This window comes from Haliaeetus albicilla, chromosome 4, assembly GCF_947461875.1.
Source record: "Haliaeetus albicilla chromosome 4, bHalAlb1.1, whole genome shotgun sequence".
NCBI classification, from domain to species: domain Eukaryota; kingdom Metazoa; phylum Chordata; class Aves; order Accipitriformes; family Accipitridae; genus Haliaeetus; species Haliaeetus albicilla.
In genome coordinates, this window is record NC_091486.1 from 15,014,515 (window position 1) to 15,034,555 (window position 20,041).

The 20,041-nt window shown below is 42.1% G+C and overlaps 1 protein-coding gene across 4 annotated transcripts; it reads right to left on the reverse strand.

The window, feature by feature from the left end:
• Nucleotides 1–9,364: 9,364 nt before the first annotated feature.
• On the reverse strand, nucleotides 9,365–14,045 carry TMEM177 (transmembrane protein 177). Of its 4 annotated transcripts, none has more exons than XM_069781049.1 (2): nucleotides 13,914–14,045; nucleotides 9,365–10,507 (listed from the first exon to the last, which is right to left on the reverse strand). In XM_069781049.1, the coding sequence occupies exon 2, from the start codon at nucleotides 10,491–10,493 to the stop codon at nucleotides 9,558–9,560; it is 936 nt and encodes a 311-aa protein (XP_069637150.1). In that variant the 5' UTR covers nucleotides 10,494–10,507; nucleotides 13,914–14,045; the 3' UTR covers nucleotides 9,365–9,557. The 4 variants fall into 4 exon arrangements, with proteins under 4 accessions (XP_069637150.1, XP_069637154.1, XP_069637153.1 ...); XM_069781053.1 differs by lacking the exon at nucleotides 13,914–14,045 and adding an exon at nucleotides 13,169–13,664; XM_069781052.1 differs by lacking the exon at nucleotides 13,914–14,045 and adding an exon at nucleotides 13,005–13,140.
• Between the last annotated feature and the right edge of the window lie 5,996 nt (nucleotides 14,046–20,041).

Sequence of the window (20,041 nt, forward strand, 5' to 3'; positions counted from 1 at the left end):
ATTATGGTTTAAACCTACAAATACGTCAGCCTGAAGAGACTATTTAGCACAGGTCTACTTCCTCAACATGCACGCCAGCATGTTAGACAACACGGTGAGCGCAATGTCATCTCCTCCAGCCACATGTTAAAAGGACATCCCAGCTGCACTTTGCAATGGGTTTGATCCCTTGCAATGGGTTTGATCCCAGCAGTGTAGCTTTGGGCCGCTCAGAGCACACAAACAAACAGACTGCTCCCCTCCGCAGATCCAGCAGCGGCGAATGCACGGCTGAGCAGGGCTCGTCACTGGTCGGCACCGAGCAGCACGGCTGGGTCCCTTCCAGACCCTTGCTGAATTCTGCCTGCGAAGTGACCAGAGGTGCTCGGGCTTGGGTGATGCATGTTTTGTAATTACAAATTTGTATCACTACATCAGTCATGCCTGCTGCTTGTTCTAGGCAAGCACTTCCATTGGATTTGGCCATCAATATTGGCTCTGTTTACACCATTCAAGGCAAAACTCAATACTAACTCTGTAAGATTAAAACCAGAGCAACACCATGAAACAAAAAATAGAGTGCTGTAGGTCTGGGTTTTCTTCCAGAGGCTTTCATACCCACAGCGTCACCTGAAGCCAACATGCCTCTGACACCCATAAAATACCAAGTAAGGAACAATCCTTTCATACCAGACATCAGATTTGAAAGTCCAAGTTGAAAATGTTCAGTGAAGGGGGAAGGAATTTTGACACATCTGATCCCGCAACACACACATACAGTATTTTGCAGGGTTCAAAGCTGCATCAAATCTGTTTCCAGTCTCAGAATTAATGAAACTCCAGAGATAGCCATGGCGTAATTGGAAAATTTGTGCTTCAGGAAAACTTACCCTTGGGATCTCCATGTAACACCTCTCCAGTGCAAGAAACTTTGTATCTGGGTCAAGGAAACAGTAAATATGTCTGCCAGCCAAACTGCTTGTTGGGAACATGGCACCACATTTGGTTTGGTTTTTTTCTGCTGACTGCACATAAGCAGAAAAAAAGATCTGGCCACCACATGACTCTAGAAGAAAATGTACCTTTTTTGATCCATCTATTGTGAGGTTTCAGCCCAGATTTTTTCTTTAATACTCACTGAAAGAAATCCCAAATATGCAGAAAATCCCAATTACTCTCATTCTTATTCTGTTCTTAGACTGAAACTTTTGCATTTTCGTGGCTCTACATATCCAGTTCAGCTGCTGGAAAGTTAGAAAAAAATGAAAGAAATGTTTTTACAGTTCAATTTGCAATTGCTAAAGCATGAATTGAATTTGCAACACAAATTATGTTCTGGCCAGGAAAGTAAGGAAAAGCTTTTGCCTTTTCACCTGCTTCATAGGTGTAAAGCCAACATACCTATATTAAGCTTTCATCTAGCCACCTGCAACTATGTCATAGCCATCTTCACATATGATAAAAGTGAACACTATTAAGAGCTGTAAATTGTAACTGCAAAAAACTACCTGGATTTATAACCTCCATAAAACGATGGATTCAGCATTTCCTTTTATAAGGTGCTGCCATGCTTAATGAAAACTTCATCAATAAAAAGTTTGTCTTGTTCCTGATTTGACTTTTTCAATATTCACTATTATATCTTTAGATTAAGTGGAAGAACATGGAAGCAAAAGGGAAAGAAGTGTTAGGGGATAAACACAATTTGCCAAATTGCTTAAAAGAATATATAAAAAAAATAACTTTTGGGATCACTGGCTTTTATTTTCCTATGGCAACTTCGAACCATCACAGGCATATAATGAATGTCTGAACATTAAGAATTTATGTGTGCTGCCTTAGATGAGCATAATTCTCAACTATTATTAATGAGGCACTGTAAAACACACTTCAAGTTTTATGCCTAAATTACATGAAGTTTCCCAAAACCATAAATACATCTGTCTATCGGTATCTACAGAGAATTATATAACATGCTTTCATAACACAGTCACTGAGGCAGTGGAACTCATCCCATATGAGAAAAGATCTTACAAGTAAAACTTTCTACAGAGTAATTCTTCCCCAGCTCTGTTTTCTGAAATATTTATAGATGCCTCCAGTCTTAGTCAGGAAATGAAGGAGAAAAAAAAAAAAAAAAAAATTTTTTTTCAAAACCAGCATCATTATTTACATCATGCCTTGAACTTAATTTTCAATCTCCCCTGAGAAACAGATCCAGTGTTTCTTCATACAGTAATTTATTTGTTGTTTAAGAATGAATATAGCTTTACAATAGTAAAGCGGATTATAGTTTTATCTTTACTTCCACATTTGTTAAATCTCTATAGTTACAGTAGAGTAATTTACTCGTTTTCACTTCTGGAAATTCCACTTCTAGTTTTTATATCACAAACTATGGCTTCAGTCTCAGCTGATTCATGTTGATATTGACAGTTATATTGACAGTTATATTTGTGGTAACAGAACTCTGCAAAATTCCATTTTCTCTAGCTGGAAATCAGTAGTAGCATGGGCTTTTTGGACCAGCATACCCGACAGAGCCAGCATGGTATTGAACTGTCATGTGTTCCTTAGTGGACGTTGCAGAGGGAACCATTACATTCAGTTCTCAACTCCTTTAAATCAGGGGTTACTCCACTGAGATCTCTGGTGGATGTGCACTAACTGCTTCCAGTCCGAAGGAGCACGGAATAGTGCTGTGGGTAAGGGAAGTGAAGCAGAAGCTTTTGTCTGGGGGGTGTGTGTATTACCTGGAGTACCTGGAATGTGGCTGCATACAAGGAACTGGGAAGTGATGGAAAAGGTGACTACTTGAGGAGGTACTGAGCAGATGGAGTTCTACTGTAGTTGACATGGTCACGAACACGCTGCTCAAGAGCAGCTGAGTATCTGTGCATACTGTCGGGACTGCAAAGTTTAGCCCTACTAAAGGGATAACCTAGAAATCAGATGCAACTGGTTACAGAAGTCTATTGCAATTCTTGTGCAGTATACAGCTTTGTAACAACATCAAGATTTAGAAAATTTAAGGAACATGAGATTATTTTCCTTGGTTTTGCTTCGACTTTTCTTCTGTATTCCAAACCCCTCACCCTTGCAAGAGTCATTCAAAATATTTTTTTTGTCAAAGTAAGTGTTCTTTTTCATCAGACAAAACCCAATAGACCCCTCTGCTTCTGCTGAGTGGCACATGATTACAACACATCTATAAACTCCTCAGTGGAACTGGTAATACAAGCACTTGAGAAGACACATTTCTCTACACGGCAGCACTCAAGTGTGACACGGACGTGCCTGAGCTAGGTCAGCTTCAGTACAAGCAGCTCACGGTAGAATATGAGTTGTTATTTCTCAATTCACAATACATCACCTAGCTGCAGAAGTTGTCGTGGTTTAACCCCAGCTGGCAACTGGGGTCAGCTGTCCTGGCTGTGTCCCCTCCCAACTCCTTGTGCCCCCCCAGCCGCTCGCTGGTGGGCTGGGGGGAGAAGCAGAAAAGGCCTTGGCTCTGTGTAATCACTGCTCAGCAGTAAGGAAAACACCCCTGAATTACCAACACTGCTTCCAGCACAAATCCGAAACATAGCACCATATTAGCTACTACAAAGAAAATTAACTCTATACCAGCCAAAACCAGCGCAGAAGTATATAACATTCCCTGCAATTTTCAGGAACAGGAAACAAAATTTCTAACGGCTCAAATGGAACAGCAGCATCTTAAAATTGACAAATTAAGATCAAAAGCGAACTGAGTGCCACAGACAGCGAGTAAGAAATACATCTTTCAAAAAGTAGTGCTAAATGAAAAATTCAAAAGCAATATTAAATTCTTTTTTTGTGGCAAAACAAGATTTTTAACCACAATGCCTATTTTTCATTTCGTCAAAGGCATTTTTCATTGCAAAAACATGTAGACTAAACCTAATAAAACAGAAGTTCAAGCCGCTGTGTTCTTTGGCTACTAAGTACTGTAGGAGAAAGTAGGTAGTGCAAATGAAAAGCGCAAGCAGCAAGTGAGAGCTTAAAAAGTTCACAAATCTTGTTTGAGTGAGCTGAAGCAGCTTGCAAGATGAGTCAGCAGGCAGCAGAGGCAATTAGAATAGCAGAGCAAGGGGAAATGAAAAGGAACAGAGAATGAAGAAACAACATTCCCACTGGAAAATTATTTCAGCAAATGATAGAAACAAAGCTACCAGAGGTCAGCAGGTCTGCACTAAATCACTAGACAGTTACTAGAGAAAAGTTGCTGGGATACTGCATATCCTTTCTTAATGTTCCCTCTGCAAGAACTGCTGGAACTGTGAACCTGGGATAGGGCTCACAGTGTCTTATGTTTTCTAAATACTATTAGTCACCCTAATGAGATCTGCTGTTTTGCAAGACATCTACAGCAGAAGCAGCTTGGCCACACACGAAGGAAACACAGCTTCACCTGTTATTCATTTATATTGAAAGAAGCCGTTAGCACCTTGACTACATTAGCACAGTAATGCTCCTGCAGACCAAAGTAGCTAGTGACTCCAAGTAACCAGATCGGGATTGGAAAAGGGGCCCAACTTCCAGACAATGGGAGTTCAGCTATTAAAAAAAAAAAAAAAAGTTCTTTAGGAAGCATGATTTGGGAGACAATACTTTTTTCAAAACTTAGGCCCGATATACTTAATTACTGCCATATATTGGAAGCTCATTGTTATACTGTTAGGCAGAGGTTACATTATAGCAAGTACTGCGCAAGCATATAGTACCACAAATGGTTCCTGCAGTAAGGAGTACAGAAAGACTAAGGTGAGGGGAAATAAACATACTCCTGGGCTGGCTGTGTTCTCTAAACAGCGTTTTGGGGCCCACACTGATTTTTTAAGAGCGTTCTTTCGCTGAAGACTGGAGACCAGGATACATCATGGCAAACTTGGCCCAACTGCAGAGACATTTCAGTGTTCGCTTCTGGCTATGAAGCTTAAGAGTTTGGCTTATCCCCTTTTTCCAGATGGCAAAGGCAGACTGATTTCTAGCTAAATTTTAGTAATTTTGTCCACATTACAGATTCAACAGTTTGAGCAGCTTGAATATATTCACTGCAGCTAAACAAACTGATGTATTCTCAGTGAAAAAGAAGCCCAGCAAAACATCCATAAGCCATTTTTCACCTCCTTCAGGTTTGTCTAACATACCAACTCCTAGAGAATAATTACATTATTTTTCTGTTCCTAAGTCTAGTTTTGATAAGAACCAAATCCAGCTTCTCTCTCTTCCTGACAGTATTCTCCTTATTCTGAGATCTTAATTATGTCTTCCTACATCAGCATTCCTCCGCTTACCAGTGCATTCTGCCTCTCAGTTATATATACTCACAGCTGAGATGAATGAACTGAGGGAGGAACTGGATGCATGGATGGCAGGTTGTCTGCAACTTAATCATTTTTATATTAATGTAATCACAGCTGCTACACGAAGCTTTTGATGAACACGAGCAGATAACAGTTGCAGGATATGGCCCGCATACTTGTCTTGGTGTCTGCAGCTTGCTAGGAATTGCATTTCCACATAGTGGAGATACCTACAGTTGTTTTAATGATGCCCACAATGGCTGCATATAGCAGTACTCGCTCTGGGATGGATTCTCTGCATTTGTTCCTTTCATGAAAGCTGCCTGTGATTCAGTCATGATGATTTGATTCATACATTTTAATTCACTCCCACCCAAGCCACACTTTGTCATGGTGGTTGTTTCACAGCTGCTATGGCCAAGGGCAAAATGACAGCAGTAGGCTCGGTTTCCAGCATCACCTCTCCTAACACCACCAGCTTACCCTGCAGGGCAACAGGCTCCACAGCTTCGCAGTCAGCTCTCTCACCATCTTATCTGTCAGGTTCTGGAAACCACTTTAATGTGAAAAGGGGTGGTAACAGTGTTCTACTGTAACAAAAAGTGCTGTTTTTTGAAGGACCGCTACACTTCGGCTGAAGCCCCTGTGGCAATACCACAGGGGACATTCTTTACTCACATGCCACCTGAGTGGAGATTTCTCTCTTGGAAGCCACCTCTGAAGCTCCTTCTTCCTGCTAACTGCAAGAGGAGCCAGATACCCATAGCAGCTGATTCAGAAATTACTTTAAATCAGATGATTTCTACAGGTTGTCTGTCTTCAAGAAAACTGTCCATCTCTCAGTCTTGCTCTATTTCTGACAGTTTTATGGTTTTGACCATTAAACAAACTGAAGGCATCTCCATGGCAAGAAACCACAATTTTTAGGATAGGGAAAGAAACATGCAAGCCAGACCCTGCATTTCTTGCACACCACTGGGAATTTTGAGCAAAGCACCTAGGTGGCTCTCGTCTCTTGCAGCATTATCCACTAAAGCTTTATGTAGCAGCAAGCATTACATTTATATAAAAATTAAGTTACAAGGATCATTTTCTTTTCAGTTATCTAGAAAATTCAGGATAATAACATAAACCAACCAGTCAAGGAAATCGCTCTTTAAACGAGATTGTGTATAAATTTAAACTAGCAACTCATTTTGGTCATTTGCTACTCATACTTCATCCTTTAATCACTTTACCAGACAGAAGGAAAGCTTCATTTTTTTAGGCAATATCCATTTTTATGAGAGTGCATTATTTCATTCACACCTTTGCTTTTACAGTTTCTTGGCTTAGACTTCTTATATCCACATCTCCTAGCAATTCCTTTGCTTAACATTTTCTGTTGCTTTTCTACACAAAAAATTATACGAAGTCTGCCTCATCTGAGCAGTGCAAGAGAAGCCAGTTACTACTAAAAAAAGTTTTCTGAACTCCTCAGAGTTTCAGCTTCAGAGCTGGGGAAGAAAATAAGGCTTTTCGCTGAGACTATTTATAAAATGGTTCACTTGGGCTCTTCTGGGCCACTGCATGAACTTGCTTTTCCACATCAGACTGTTCTTAGCACAGAAGAGCATGATCAGCCAACATTTTCACCTTTAATTCTGGGGTGCTTGCTTCTTTTGTACTCTAAAAACTAGACCATTTCTACCACTGGTATGTAGAACTCCTATTAGATTTCATCAGAAGTTCCACCTACAGAAAAACATTTGCAATATTATAAGACTTTACATGAGTATTTTCATGGCCATACATTTGCGTTGTGCTATTCTTGCCAAACAGCATGGGTGATCTTGCAAGCAACAATTACCTGACAACACACACATGACAAACCTTTTCCCACACATTCCCAAAGTTCAGAGAAATCCTAATTAACAGTTGTGATTTCAACTCCCATTTCCCTTATATTGAGAGTACTATGCTTCCAGATTACACAGATGGCAAAAGAATGGGAGCTTGACTATATAGGGATGGAGGTGTGTAAGCCCTTGGCAAGAACATCTCTTCGGAAGGCAAGGGCATATGTCTTAATACTAGCCAGCCTTCCTTTACTGACACCAATATGCCACAGCAACTTCAAAGAAGGGTAAATCAGACACAGCATTTACAGATACGTGCAGCTTCTTGGAGAATCCAGCCGTAAGAGTAAAGCAAAGTGCACAACTGCAAAACCCATTAGCATCACTGGGGCTTTACAACCTGTTAAGTAACAGCACTAGCTGCAGGCACCTTGATGAAAAGCAGCAGTAAGGAGTGGTAAGAGACAAGCAGATTTCTTTAATTTAATTTTGTTGAAACTGCTACTTGTTGTAAATCTCAAAGAAGGCCTCTGTTTCCTCTCTGCACTCTTTATGTAGTAGCAGCTCCTTAAACCGCACAAAACAATTGGGCCAAGTTCTCTCTAAGAACATATCATGGAGTTTAGACTTGTCTGAAGGAGTAACACAAGGATGAATTGAACTCACAGGCTACAGAAAACAGGAGTTATATTCCAGTCTTGAGCCACTACATCACTCAACCAAAACCCCTCTATCCTGACATGTTATATTGGATTTACCTGGAAAAGAAGTCAAATAAAATTTAGCCTGAAGCTTTGAAAGCCCCCTGCCTGAAGGTAAAGTCTCCTTTTATTCCGCAGACTAGGGGATTTTGTCAAACCCTCCACAAAGGTCACAGGAACAATAGCCTTATGCCCTACACCCAGAAAGCACCTAAGAGGCATCTCATGACTTGATACTTCAAGGACAACTGCAAGTGATAGCTGGTGGTCCAGAAAAACATGACACAGATTACTTCAGCAGAAACCCAAACATCTTACGTATATGGCTTCAGCAATGTAAAGCAACATCAGTGCCTCAGCAGCCAATATATCAACATCATGTCACTGTGTGATTTATTTAAACAGAAAACAGAATTCAGTAATGCTTTGAGCAAACACAGGCATGACAGCTATTATTGTAGCAGATGAAGAAAGGACAAAGGCAGGGCAGAGAGGACACTCAGCACATCTGTGACTGAGGAGATACAAAATAAAATAAGTTTCCTGTAAGAATGACAACAGAGATGAGGAGAACTGCTGTGATGCCATCAGGGAGGGCTACTGGAACGGCTACAACAGAAACACAGGAAACAGGGAACTAAAAAGTTTGAGAACTATCAACTTGGAGATCACATAAAAGATTCAAGGTGAGGCTATAGTGGGAAGTTTACTGCCCATGCACTAAAGACCTTTCCAGGATATTAGTAATCCTGGGCAAAACTCGGTTCTGCCAGACAAAACCTTCTTAGGCTAGTCTGAAACAGGAGAATAATTTCCTTTGGCAACTCTTCATCACAGACCTCACCAGTTTCTGCACCAAATGCCAGACTTATTTCTTATACTTTGCCTTCTTTGACATAAAAGGTGACATACATCTACATGTATTTTTAAATTAAACAAAAACTGTACCAAAGCAAACAGAAAACCCTCTCCTGAAAATGCTTATCTCACTTCTGAGAAAACAACCAACCCGTGACAGTCATGTTACGTACTGCCACTGCTTGGAAACATTCAAGATATACACGCTGAAGTCACCATGGCATGAAGAGAGCAAAACTAGATTTAAGCAAAATGATGCAGGTGCTGGTAATAATCTAGCTGTATTCGTATGAACTGCGGCATAACTAGTGTGCCCTGCTGAAGAATTGCGATTGCAGCACAAGAATTTACATGGCACAAGAACTTACACAAAACAGAAACACTGTGTCTTGATATTTATGTAAACAGCACAATACAGACTGCCCAGTTTTTTAAACATCTTTGGGTTGTTCCATAGGAGGAACAGCAAACATACCTACAAAACCCCTGTTTAAATGATAATGCTCCCAGAACTAACTCTCCATTGGACTTTACCCTTTCCCTTTTCCAGACTGCATTGGCAGGAAGGCAGGGCAGAGCAGAGCAGAACTTCCAGATCAGTGCCTGAGAAGTTCCCCTCCTCCACAGTCTTGTGATTTGAGATGCACACAGAACAGAGCAATTTTGAAGTGAGTCTTTAATATATTAAGAGAGAATTCTTTATTCACAGAATGTGCAATAACTCCTTCCAAACTATATGCAAAAAATAACCCTGAAATTCTAATGAAGATACAGAAAAAAAAAAAAAAGCAGCACAGCAGTGTTCCAACAGAATACATAATTCACAAGTTTAAAATTCAAGAACTCCCTTCCTATGCCTGGAGCTCTCTTAAAATATTAACAATCAAATCTCTTCGGTAAGTGTATGGGGTATACTTTATTCTGAACCAGTGCCTTGGGAAAAGGTTACCACTCGGGGCATACATTTTTGTCCCTTGTTTGCCCATCAGACCACGAAAAATCCTGTTGCGAGACAAAATTTTATCATAAAATTCAACTCCACCTCTGGCATAGTCTTTGGAAATAGTAGCTGCCTTTCTGTCAGCCTTGCAGTCTAGGTGATAGGTCATAGCGTCGTAAGAAACGTAATAGCACATTAGTCCACCAGCAGCAGTTAGGAGGTTACAAATGCCTCGAAGTATCACGGGGCCAGGAGATAAACCCAGAAGTAGCTTTATACCTCTCCCACAGAAAAATGTACCAGCTAAGCAAGTTGGAGCCACAGCTGCACTTGCTAAAGGGCTGCCGTTCTGCAAATACACAACTTCTCTGGCAATGGCAAACTTCTGAGCTTTAAGTGAAAATGTCAGAGCTTCCGTCAAAGCAACACCTTCGCTGCTCTCCCAGTCTACTTCCTTGCCATTGATCACAACAACGTGGTCGACTATTCCTTTTTTATCCTCAGCTGTGCTATCAAAGTTAGGTGGGATGCCCACCAAAGAGCCTGCAGGCAGCCAGGGGACTCCAGCACTCACAGGGTGGAAGCCAGAAGCTGCAAAGGCTCGATAGGAGTCAGTGGACTTCACATCAGTATCTTGAAGGACATCCTGAAAGACACCACAGAGCCTCTGTGAAAGCTCAGCTGGCTGCCCCTCTGACCAGCACTCATGCAACAGTTTGAATGTCTGCTCAGGAAATACATGATAGGAAAGGTTAGCGCCAAACAGTCCCATGCAAGAAACGGCCAACAAAGTGATCTTGCGCTTCTTTAACCACACAGATGCCTTCCGCAGGAACTGTACTGCCATAGTCAAATCCTAACCTGTTTACAACAAAAAATCGGGAATTAAAGTGTGCACAAATGGGTCTCTCATCTCTGTAGAATTAAAAAAAAAGAAAAAAAAGAAAAAAAACATGAGAAGAAGCAGAGCACAATAACCAAAGAAACATTCTCTTTTTCACATTAACAAAACACAAAACACCTTTACAGAGAAAGTGATGCTCATTAATTTTGGGGCCTTGGAACATAGGATGATTGATACAAAGAATTAACTTCTCCCTCTCCTCCAGTAAATCAGTTTACTACAATAAAGGCAATAATAAAGCCACCATACTTCCTCCTTCCCCCAGCAATCAATACAGATTCTGTATTTACCCAACATACTTGCCTAGTCCTTGCCAGCACAATCCTACTGTTGCGCTCCACTACAGTCACAGACCACAGATGCTATGGCCAGAAAGAGCTAATAATGATATTAATCTATGCTAACCTCCTCTACAGTACAGCTCCAAAAATTTTAATCAGTAACCTCCATACTAAATTCTGTAACTTCAGCTTGACTACAATTTCCGAAGTAGGATCACATTTCGATTTGAAAATTTCAGGAGACAGAATTTTCCTTTAGAGTTTGTTCTAGTGGACAGTCAACCTCACTATCAAAAAAAAAAAAAAAAAAAAGAACAGTATGTGGTTTTTTTCCTAGTTTTTTCCAGATTTCAACTTCCAGGCAGTGGATCTAGCTTACTCAGAAAAAAGCTATTTTCAGAAAGCAGCATGCTTTCGGTGGCTACTTTTAAAAATTTCTCTCTGAAATAATTTTTCTGACACATTATACATGCAATCCAGAGCAGAAACTGGAACAGAAACTGTTTCAGGGCAGACAACTATGTTGTGACTCTTTAAATAAGCAGATAAACTTAAAAACTTTCAAACCTGCCAACTCCTTTAGTTCAAGAGTCCTGCCTCCCTTGGGGACTATCAGTTCCTTTTATGGTCCAAGCCATACGATGTGCTTTGCCCAGGAAAGCTCCAATCTCTTAAAAAAATCTCATTGGCTACTGAATTCTCCCCCAAAATGATGCTACTATAAAGATATAAAAGTGAATTAGGGACCTAAATGCAACAGATATCAGCAAAAATTGGATGTCCCTATTTCCATTTTCATTTTGCAATGTCTATTCTCTCAGGGCGTTAACACAGGAGATTCAGAGAATCTTGCTGCAGCTGTTGAAGACATTAGTATTTCCAGCTGTCCTTACAGGAAGCCGAAATGGCAGAAAGAAACTGTGCTTTGATACAACAACCAAGGTCTTAGTGTAGAGTACCATCAAAGGTGGGTGTCAGGGATGCTGCTGGGCTTTGTATGGCAGCAGCTGAAACACAGACATATGCTCTCTTCTTCCACTCACGCTGAAGAAGAACCTCCCGCAGAGGGGTAGAGTGGCCAACTGGGGGCTGTAATATTATAAAACAGTACTGCATGACATGCCAGGATACACCAGTCATGATCAACAGCAAATGAGTATTAACCACAGGGAAACAAAAAGGGATTAAATTAAAGGCGGTGTTTTAATGATATGTTATTACTACTCCTTCCCATGAAGCTCTTTCAGACTGTAAATTCACCAGGGGAAGAATAATCTTGTTTAATGTTTATACTGCAATGAACACATAATGAGTGCTTAATAAAAACAATGATGCATGTAAGTGTACAATAATTTAATATGTATTTCTTAGTTTAATAAGTGGTGGTATTCTTACATTCTGCTGAAGACTGGAGGTGGTGATTTGTTTGACAAAATTATTTAAGAAAAACATGCTAAAGAGCCAAGAGCTTGGATGAAACCCAATTTTGGGAGAAAACCTTCTTGATAATAGAGCTAAAAACCAGAAAATGGTAATACTAAACCCAAATGACCTCTTTGGAATTAATGACCCCTCAGCAAATCTGGTAGTCTAGATCTGATTGAAAAGGTCATGCCATTTACAGGGGGGCGGGAGGGGGCAGCACTTCTAAGGGGATGATTGTATGAAGACTATCACTTGATCCACACGTGAAGCTGAGCCAAGGACTTCCCAAGTTTCTCCCGCTCACATTAGAGAGAGCCCTCTCATTCAGGCTGGCCAACAGATCTTTTTAAGATTAGGAACACTGCAAGAAGAAAACTGCCCCCTCAGCTTCTGTCCACAGCAGTATGGGGAAGGACAGACCATGGTGAAAACCAGTCTACTCTCCTTCCTTGCATGACCGAACGGTGCTTGCCAAGCACACGGGACACCGAATGCTGCTCCTGGTCAGCGACTCAGGATGCTGGGAAGCACACCTGGACAGGAGGGCAGCCGGCAGCCCACGGGTGAACGGGGAAAGGAAAGTGGGGCAGGAAATCTATACACTTCTAAACAGCCATAAGGGCAGCACACACCTCAATGCATTAACACTAACTTTTTTCCTGCTTCAGTGATGAAAACTGTAACAGTTGCTAAGTATTTTTAATTTTTTTTAAATTAAGTTTTCCTTTGTGCAGGCATGGTTTCAAACCTTTGTGGACAGACCCCTCACAGCCCAGGCTGTGCACTTGACTGGATCACACCCAACAGTCCTGCCACACTCCTAATGCAAGAATAAGCAGGAAACGCCACAGAATATTCATCTTCTCATGGCAGTCAATACTCAGGAAAATAAAGGAAAATTGCCCTTGATACCTTTCAGCAGTTGTGCTTTCAAATCTTCCCCCAGAGTCAGCGCAGACTCTCAGCTCCTGCAGAAAATCCCACTGCAGCCCTAACTGCACATGGCATCTTTATTTTTATTCATAACCTTTGTGCAATTTGTGTATAAGGAGGGCAACCGGAAACTACAAGGCAATTTATACGGACCATATCCTGCAAATCTAATCATTTCGTTAGTTCCCATAAAGCCTCAACAGCATTTATAAGGTGGTCTGCCCCAAATGCCGAAATACTGTTTTATCTCTGTGGTGTTACGGGCACTCGTTCTCACTCGAGTGTGATAATTTCAATAGCTAAAGCTCAAACCGCGGGTATCCAGGCAGGTTTTGTCCTAACACTTGAAAAAATGTCTTTTTTTTCTAGTTACACGTAGCCGAGGGGAAAGCTCAACTTAGAACAGTATCGATCAGGAAACGGGGCGAAGGCTGGAGCCGCCTCCAGGGCTCAGGATCTCAAGGCTCACTTGTCGAAAAATAAAAATATAACGGGGGGGGGGGGGAAGGTGGGGATGGTGCTGCTGAGACAGCTTTACGCGAGGGGCGGGCGAGGCCCCGGGACCAGGCCGCGGGGGCAGCGCTCCCCGTCTCTCCCTTCCCCTCCTCCGCCCCGCCGCCCCTCGCCCCGCCGGGGGCGCTGAGGGCCGGTTCCAGCCGGTCGCTCGCCTCAGGCCGGCCTCGCCTCTCCCCTCCCCTCCTGCCCGCCCCGCGCCCGCACCTACCGGGGCTCCCCGCGCCGCGGCCGAGGCGGGGCTCCGGCGGGCGGAAGGGGCAGGGGAAGAAGGGGCGGGCGGCGCCGCCGCCATGGCGGGGGTGGGGCGTTCCTCTCAGCGCGGCTGAGGCGGCCCCCGGGTTCGAGGCCCCGTGGGTAAACGTGGCCTCGCGTAAATCGGCGGCAGAAAGCTCCTTCGGGGGGGATCCGACCCGCGCCCTGCCCTGCCAGCGGGCTGGAGGCGACGAGCAAGGCCAGCCCTCGCTGAGAGACACCCCGAGCGGCAGCCGCGGCCTGGGGAAGGGACTGCCTCCCCCCGGAGTCATAAATTCATTCGGTGTCCTTGGGCGTCACGCTGTAGCTGCCCGAGTTTTTCCTGCGAAATACCTCGCATACGTGTTATTAATACAGGCCTCCCACTGCAGCGCAGGAACGCTTACTGGGAAGGCAGTAAGTGGCGTAACTAGCATCTGTCACATACGATTCGTTTCCTCTGTCATCCCTATGGGAAAATAACATGCAGGGATTTTTATTTGCTTTAAAATTACAATTTGCTCAAAGCAGAAGATGGCCACTGGAGTTTCTCCATAATCCTACATGGATTTGTTCCGCAACCCGGGTGCTCTCAGAAAGCCCTGGAAAGGCCTGTCCTGTCCTTGGGAGCGCTGCCTTGCCAGAGTGAAGAGGGTGAACCTGCTTTTGGACAGGTCAGGATTTTGTTTGGGTAATGGATGGTAGAAGTTTGGGGTTGGCTCATCGGTAGGAAGGGTATGCGTTGGTGCTCGATGGTTGTTTTAAAAAAAGTCCCTCTACGCCAGGCAGGCATGAGGTAACCATTTTCCACAATGCAAATGGAAATAATGCTTTTGTAGTGGGTTGAGAGACCACAGAATAGAAATACAAGCAAGCCATGGCTGTTATCTACTTAGATTAATTTTGACAGATCTATCTATCTTTGTAGCAGGCCCCAAGTGAGGCATCTCTTACCAGTAAAGGTTCAGTTCCTAGACCTTTTGGACTGAGATTTGCTTTCACATAAAAGGATTAAGATCATAAACTTAATACTTAGGAGTTTTCATTCAAATTCAGGTCTTCCTCCAGGACTTATGTGAAAGTATCCTAATGAAGATATTTATCCTATCTTTTTCCTACGAGATGATCTCCTGCATTTTAGAAATGTGAGCGCTAAACGGTCCTGGCTAGGCATAGCCAGCATCCCGCCCTGTTGTGAACAGAGGCTGTTAATGACAGCCTTGGTTTTAACTTCCAATAGACAAGTCGCTAATTGCTAAGAAAACACATTCCTTCATGAGAAGGCATAGTTCTACCCTTAGGTTATGGTTTTATGCAATATGGCAGGGCAGATGAACGGTTTGCTGCCACCCAAAAGGAAAAGTCTGGGGAAAGATGCCACCTTCCTCACGTCTCTCCTTCTGAACCACTCACTTTTTTGCCAGATCTGGTATCCATCAGATCCTCTTGTGCACTGCTTTTAACTCACTATCAGCAGAAAACCTAGTAATGGAAAAAAAGGAATCATTTTCTACCAGGTTAGCGAGCTGAATCCAATCATTGAAAAGTCTGAAAAGTGCCAGGGCTGCAACAAAGTGGGAGGCAGCCAGAAAAAAAAGGAGAGGAGACCTTCACCTCCCCCTTTATATCAGCAGAGAGCTGTTATAGCCATGGGTCTGCAGCCTTGGCGTGTAGCTTCATCATCTGCCAAAACTTATCATTTGTAACTTGGCATTAATATTCATACTTCATGCAGATGTACAAAGAAAAAGTGCATGCAGGTGATGGTGGACAACTGGAGACCAGACTTCTCATTAACCGAAACACACAGTGCGATGATGGATTTCGAAAGTCTAAGAGTCACTAAGACTTACTTATCCTACCAGTGAATACGGAGGGAGGGTTGGATGGGTTTGTACAATCTGACTTTCTGAAAGGTGCTTCTGCCTTCTGTACCAGCTAGAGATGTCTAGAAACCAATGGTTTCTTACACAAAAACTGGAGAGGCTGCCACAGCATTGCATTTGCACTATGGTTTCTCTTAAGAGCTTTATAATAAATACGATTGTGAAAAGTAGAGACCCCAACTTTACTAATCGCCATGTTGGCATGATCCTGGTTCCAAGAAGCAGTTGTTAGAGCAAGGAAGGTGAAAGAAGACTGAAGTGCACGCTATTTCTGTTGCGTAAGCACATCGTTATAGTCAGGGATCAAGGGACAGACCACTTTTAAGTTAGCCTGCTAGGTGGTGCTATAGGACATGCTCTAAGTTACTCGTTCAAAAATATATTCCAGTTCTGTCTGATGTTTTACCAGAAGACACATAGGTGCCTACCATCACCTGCCTAACTTACAATTTTATATATAAAGTCTTGTTGCTACATTAGCAACAATGTTGAATTTTAAGTACAGAACTGAAAGTCCTTGACTTCTCTTAATGATTTGTGTGCTCTCACGGTCTACTTTGCTTATGTGATCTCCAAAGTAAATGTGGTCAGTCATTGAGTGCCCACCAGTCTGAGATATACACATTTCTTCCCCCAACCTCTTCTTCCTCCTCTGTGGAGTCCATTTATCTGCCCTTTTATGCAAGTTTTGGGGTAATCCAGCCTCCAGACATGAGCTTTAATGGAAGGTAGCATGAAGAGCCTTGCAATTCTGGCCCAAGTTTATGCAATGCTGCATGTCCCAAACACTTCTTCATATAGTTCAGTTCTTGCAGGCGTCAGATGGAAGAGACACTGCAGGATTCTAGGACTAGGGAAATGTACTGTGTGAGTCTATGACCATAAAGTAATATTGATAGCAGGAAGAGAGAGATTATAAAGTCTGCAGGACAAGGATCATCTGCTAATTAGCCATGGAAGCAATCATGAAAAACAAGGTACTGGCTAGCATAGGGGTTTCTACAACAGTGTTTGTCAAATTAAAGACATGAGGCCAGAGAAGAAGTCTGATGAACAACAGAGGAAATGTTAGAGCACAACAAGGTCCTGAAATAAGATGTGTTGGCAGATCTGGGGAAAGATCATCTGTGAAGGAAGGGTGTGTCATGTCAGTCTGTTTTTTGGTACAGTTACCTGGACTGCTTTTCAATGTTGCTGAGCATAGTGCTTCAATAATGAGTGGCAAGCATGTGGAGGAGCAGTGCAAGGCTCTTGAGCAAAACATATACTTAGAAAGTACCTGTATTAAGGTGACTTACAAACACCTGTGCTGGAAGTACTTCTAACTCAGCAGAAGGCAGCAGACAATGCACTGAAAACTGATGTATTAAGTGACTGTTAAGGTTCTTGACAGGTGTCAGAGGTCAAGCCTATTCATACCTAAATGGTCATCTTACTGCACTGAAGGGGAAGAAAAGCTTGTGACAAAATGGCTTTCCAGCCTGTCACTCTGAGCAAGTTGCACACCTCCATATTGCAGCCAATAGCAAACTGACAGTGGGATTGAAGTGTACACAGCGTTGAACAAAAGCATCTCAGCAATTTCAGTTGCTGAAAAGGGAAGATACTGGCCAATATTGGTAATATTTCCTTGTATGTCCCATTCCCACTGCTCTTCTTATAGTTCCATCCCAGGATACATCTGCAATTTTTGCCTGTACTCTAGGATTTTGCTATGGGCTCAGATAGCACAGGTTAGAATCTACATTTTTCCTACCATTCTTATCCTGATAATCAAAGCCATGTGTAAAAAGTAGTAGGATAAAAAGTTTTCCGTCTCCTTGTTAAGCCTTTTCTGTAGAAAAGGATGATCTATTCCTAACTATTTTATTCCTGGGGCATGCATATGTTCTTAAAGATAAATCCATACCTTGTGCTGCCCTCTCAAGAGGGGTGATATATAGACAAGTATAGTAAAGGATGAGCATTCAGAAACACAGCTGTGAGAATAGAACAGGGAATTCTGTTTCTGGTCTCAAATCAAACCTTCAAACTCCAGTGTTCAAGAAGGAGTCAAAAGATGGCTAATTGTGTTGTTGGGATTGGCAGATATATAGATCAAAGCAATCAAAGTAAAACAAAGAGTCTTTAAAGGAACTGGGAAGATACTGTCGTCCCAATGTACCACAGCTCAGAATTGGTCAGGGATCAAAAGCTAGTGTTTTAGAAGGCAGCAAAGAGGCTGTGGGGCATTTGGCTGGTTACATGACTGTGGGACTGACTTCTGTTTCCACTCAAACACCCTTGGCATTACATTTTGAAGTCTTCGTCTGTGGGTCCAGATCTGCCTAAAGCTCAGGCAGGTTTTTTCTGGTGGCAGATGTGGGAAAGGGAAAACATGCAGGTGATCATGTTTTTACTGCTCTGCTACTGCATTTTCAGATCCTGGGACTAATTGTACAAGCTCCCTCAGCTCTATCTGGATGTACCAGAAGTTGGTGACAAAGATTGAGCATCCTGTGCAGTAAAAGAAAAATTTCTTCTCTCAGACAGGACTCCTTAAGTATAATCATAAAAAAATTAATTGATCTGAATGCACTTGCAATCTCTGCTGAGGCTAACAGACACATATCCAGGTTAACATGGATGCTGGTGGAAAATCTGGATACCAGTCAAGAGCTAAGAAGCAAAACCACTTACAGATTCTGGGCAAATCAATTAATTTATGCTGAACTCCATGGTCCTGCAAGTAGTCTACTGCTATTTAAAACTGCTTCAGATCTATCCACATTGTGCAGACAGACCCTATACCATATTACATTTTAAATTGCATTAGGGTCTGGTTGTACTACAGACATCATTGTGATGCCATTTGGTCAAATCAGAACAAAACTCACAAACATAAATTCATTGTCTAGCCTGAGATTTCTTGCCAGTGCATACAAGCCAAACTTACAGACAGTGCACAATTGTCCTGGTTATAACTGATATAGTTTTTATTTTCAAGAGCTCTGGTCCTGCAATTAGTTAGCTGTAGCAAAAGGAAGGTAGCTATAGTGAATTAAGATGTCACATGTCTTCATAATACAGCTAATTAGCACAATTTCCCTTCAGAATTGGAAGCAGCATGTCTTGGGAAGGAGGGGATGCCAATTCTTAGAGGCAATGCTATAATATTTAACAGATTTAATCATATTATCTAACCTTGGTAGTATACAGTTCCTGATATCCTTACTGCAAAGGTAATGGTATTTGACAGCAAGCAGAAATTGAGCCTGTTTCACCGAGTCAATCAGCCTAGGTAGTCACTGAGCACTGCTCCATGGTGGGAGTACTTTGCAAACACTATGACCTTTCAAGACTCACTGCAGATAAGAATATATTTTCCTACCTCATTAGTAGCTGTGGAAGGTACAAACAGAACATAGGCTATTCTGGCAGGAGAGGGTTAGGGAGCAGAGACTGTGTAGACCAGGTCTTTGGATTCTGTTTTGTGTTGTGGAACAAAATTTCAAAACAACCCATTGTTATTAAACTTAGAATTTGTTGGCACCTACAGAGTTATTCAGAAATTAAAGTGCATGACTGATGTCTTCATAGCCTTCATATTGTGCATATGTAAAGCATATGCACAAGTCAGGGGTCCTTTAGTGGTATATACTGTGTAAGGATGTGCAAGGATATGTCTCCTGCCTCTAGTAATTTAAAGTCTAAGGATCAGGTTATGCCAGGAGGGTCTGGGCAAAGGAATTCAAATCAGGGATGCCATAGTATTTTCAGTGAAAATTCTCTCTTTATTTTATGCATTTGAAGCCTATGAAAACAGTACATACTCCTGGCACAAGCATGAACCACAGATTCCACCCTGACAAGTCAGCTGAAAAGACACCCCAGTTCTAGGGAAGAGTTATCAATAATAACTGGATTAAATGAAGAGGCAATGCAAGTCGACTGTTAAAGTGAGATCTATTTGGAACATATTGAATTAATAAGAAACCAAATCGGTTTAAGACAGGTGTTATAACCAAAGCTCAGATCCACAACTGTACTATCTAGGGTAAGAAGACTCATGCTGATAATAGTAGTGAAAGATACATTCTGTTAATGCAGAAATAATTTTCTGTCACCACTGGAAATCCAGCATTTTCTTTGTATTTTCCTACTGAGTTTCACTTTGCCTGGTGCTTTGCTCCAGACTCCCACTCCCAACCTATGGGGTTTCTAATTTAAAAATAAAATC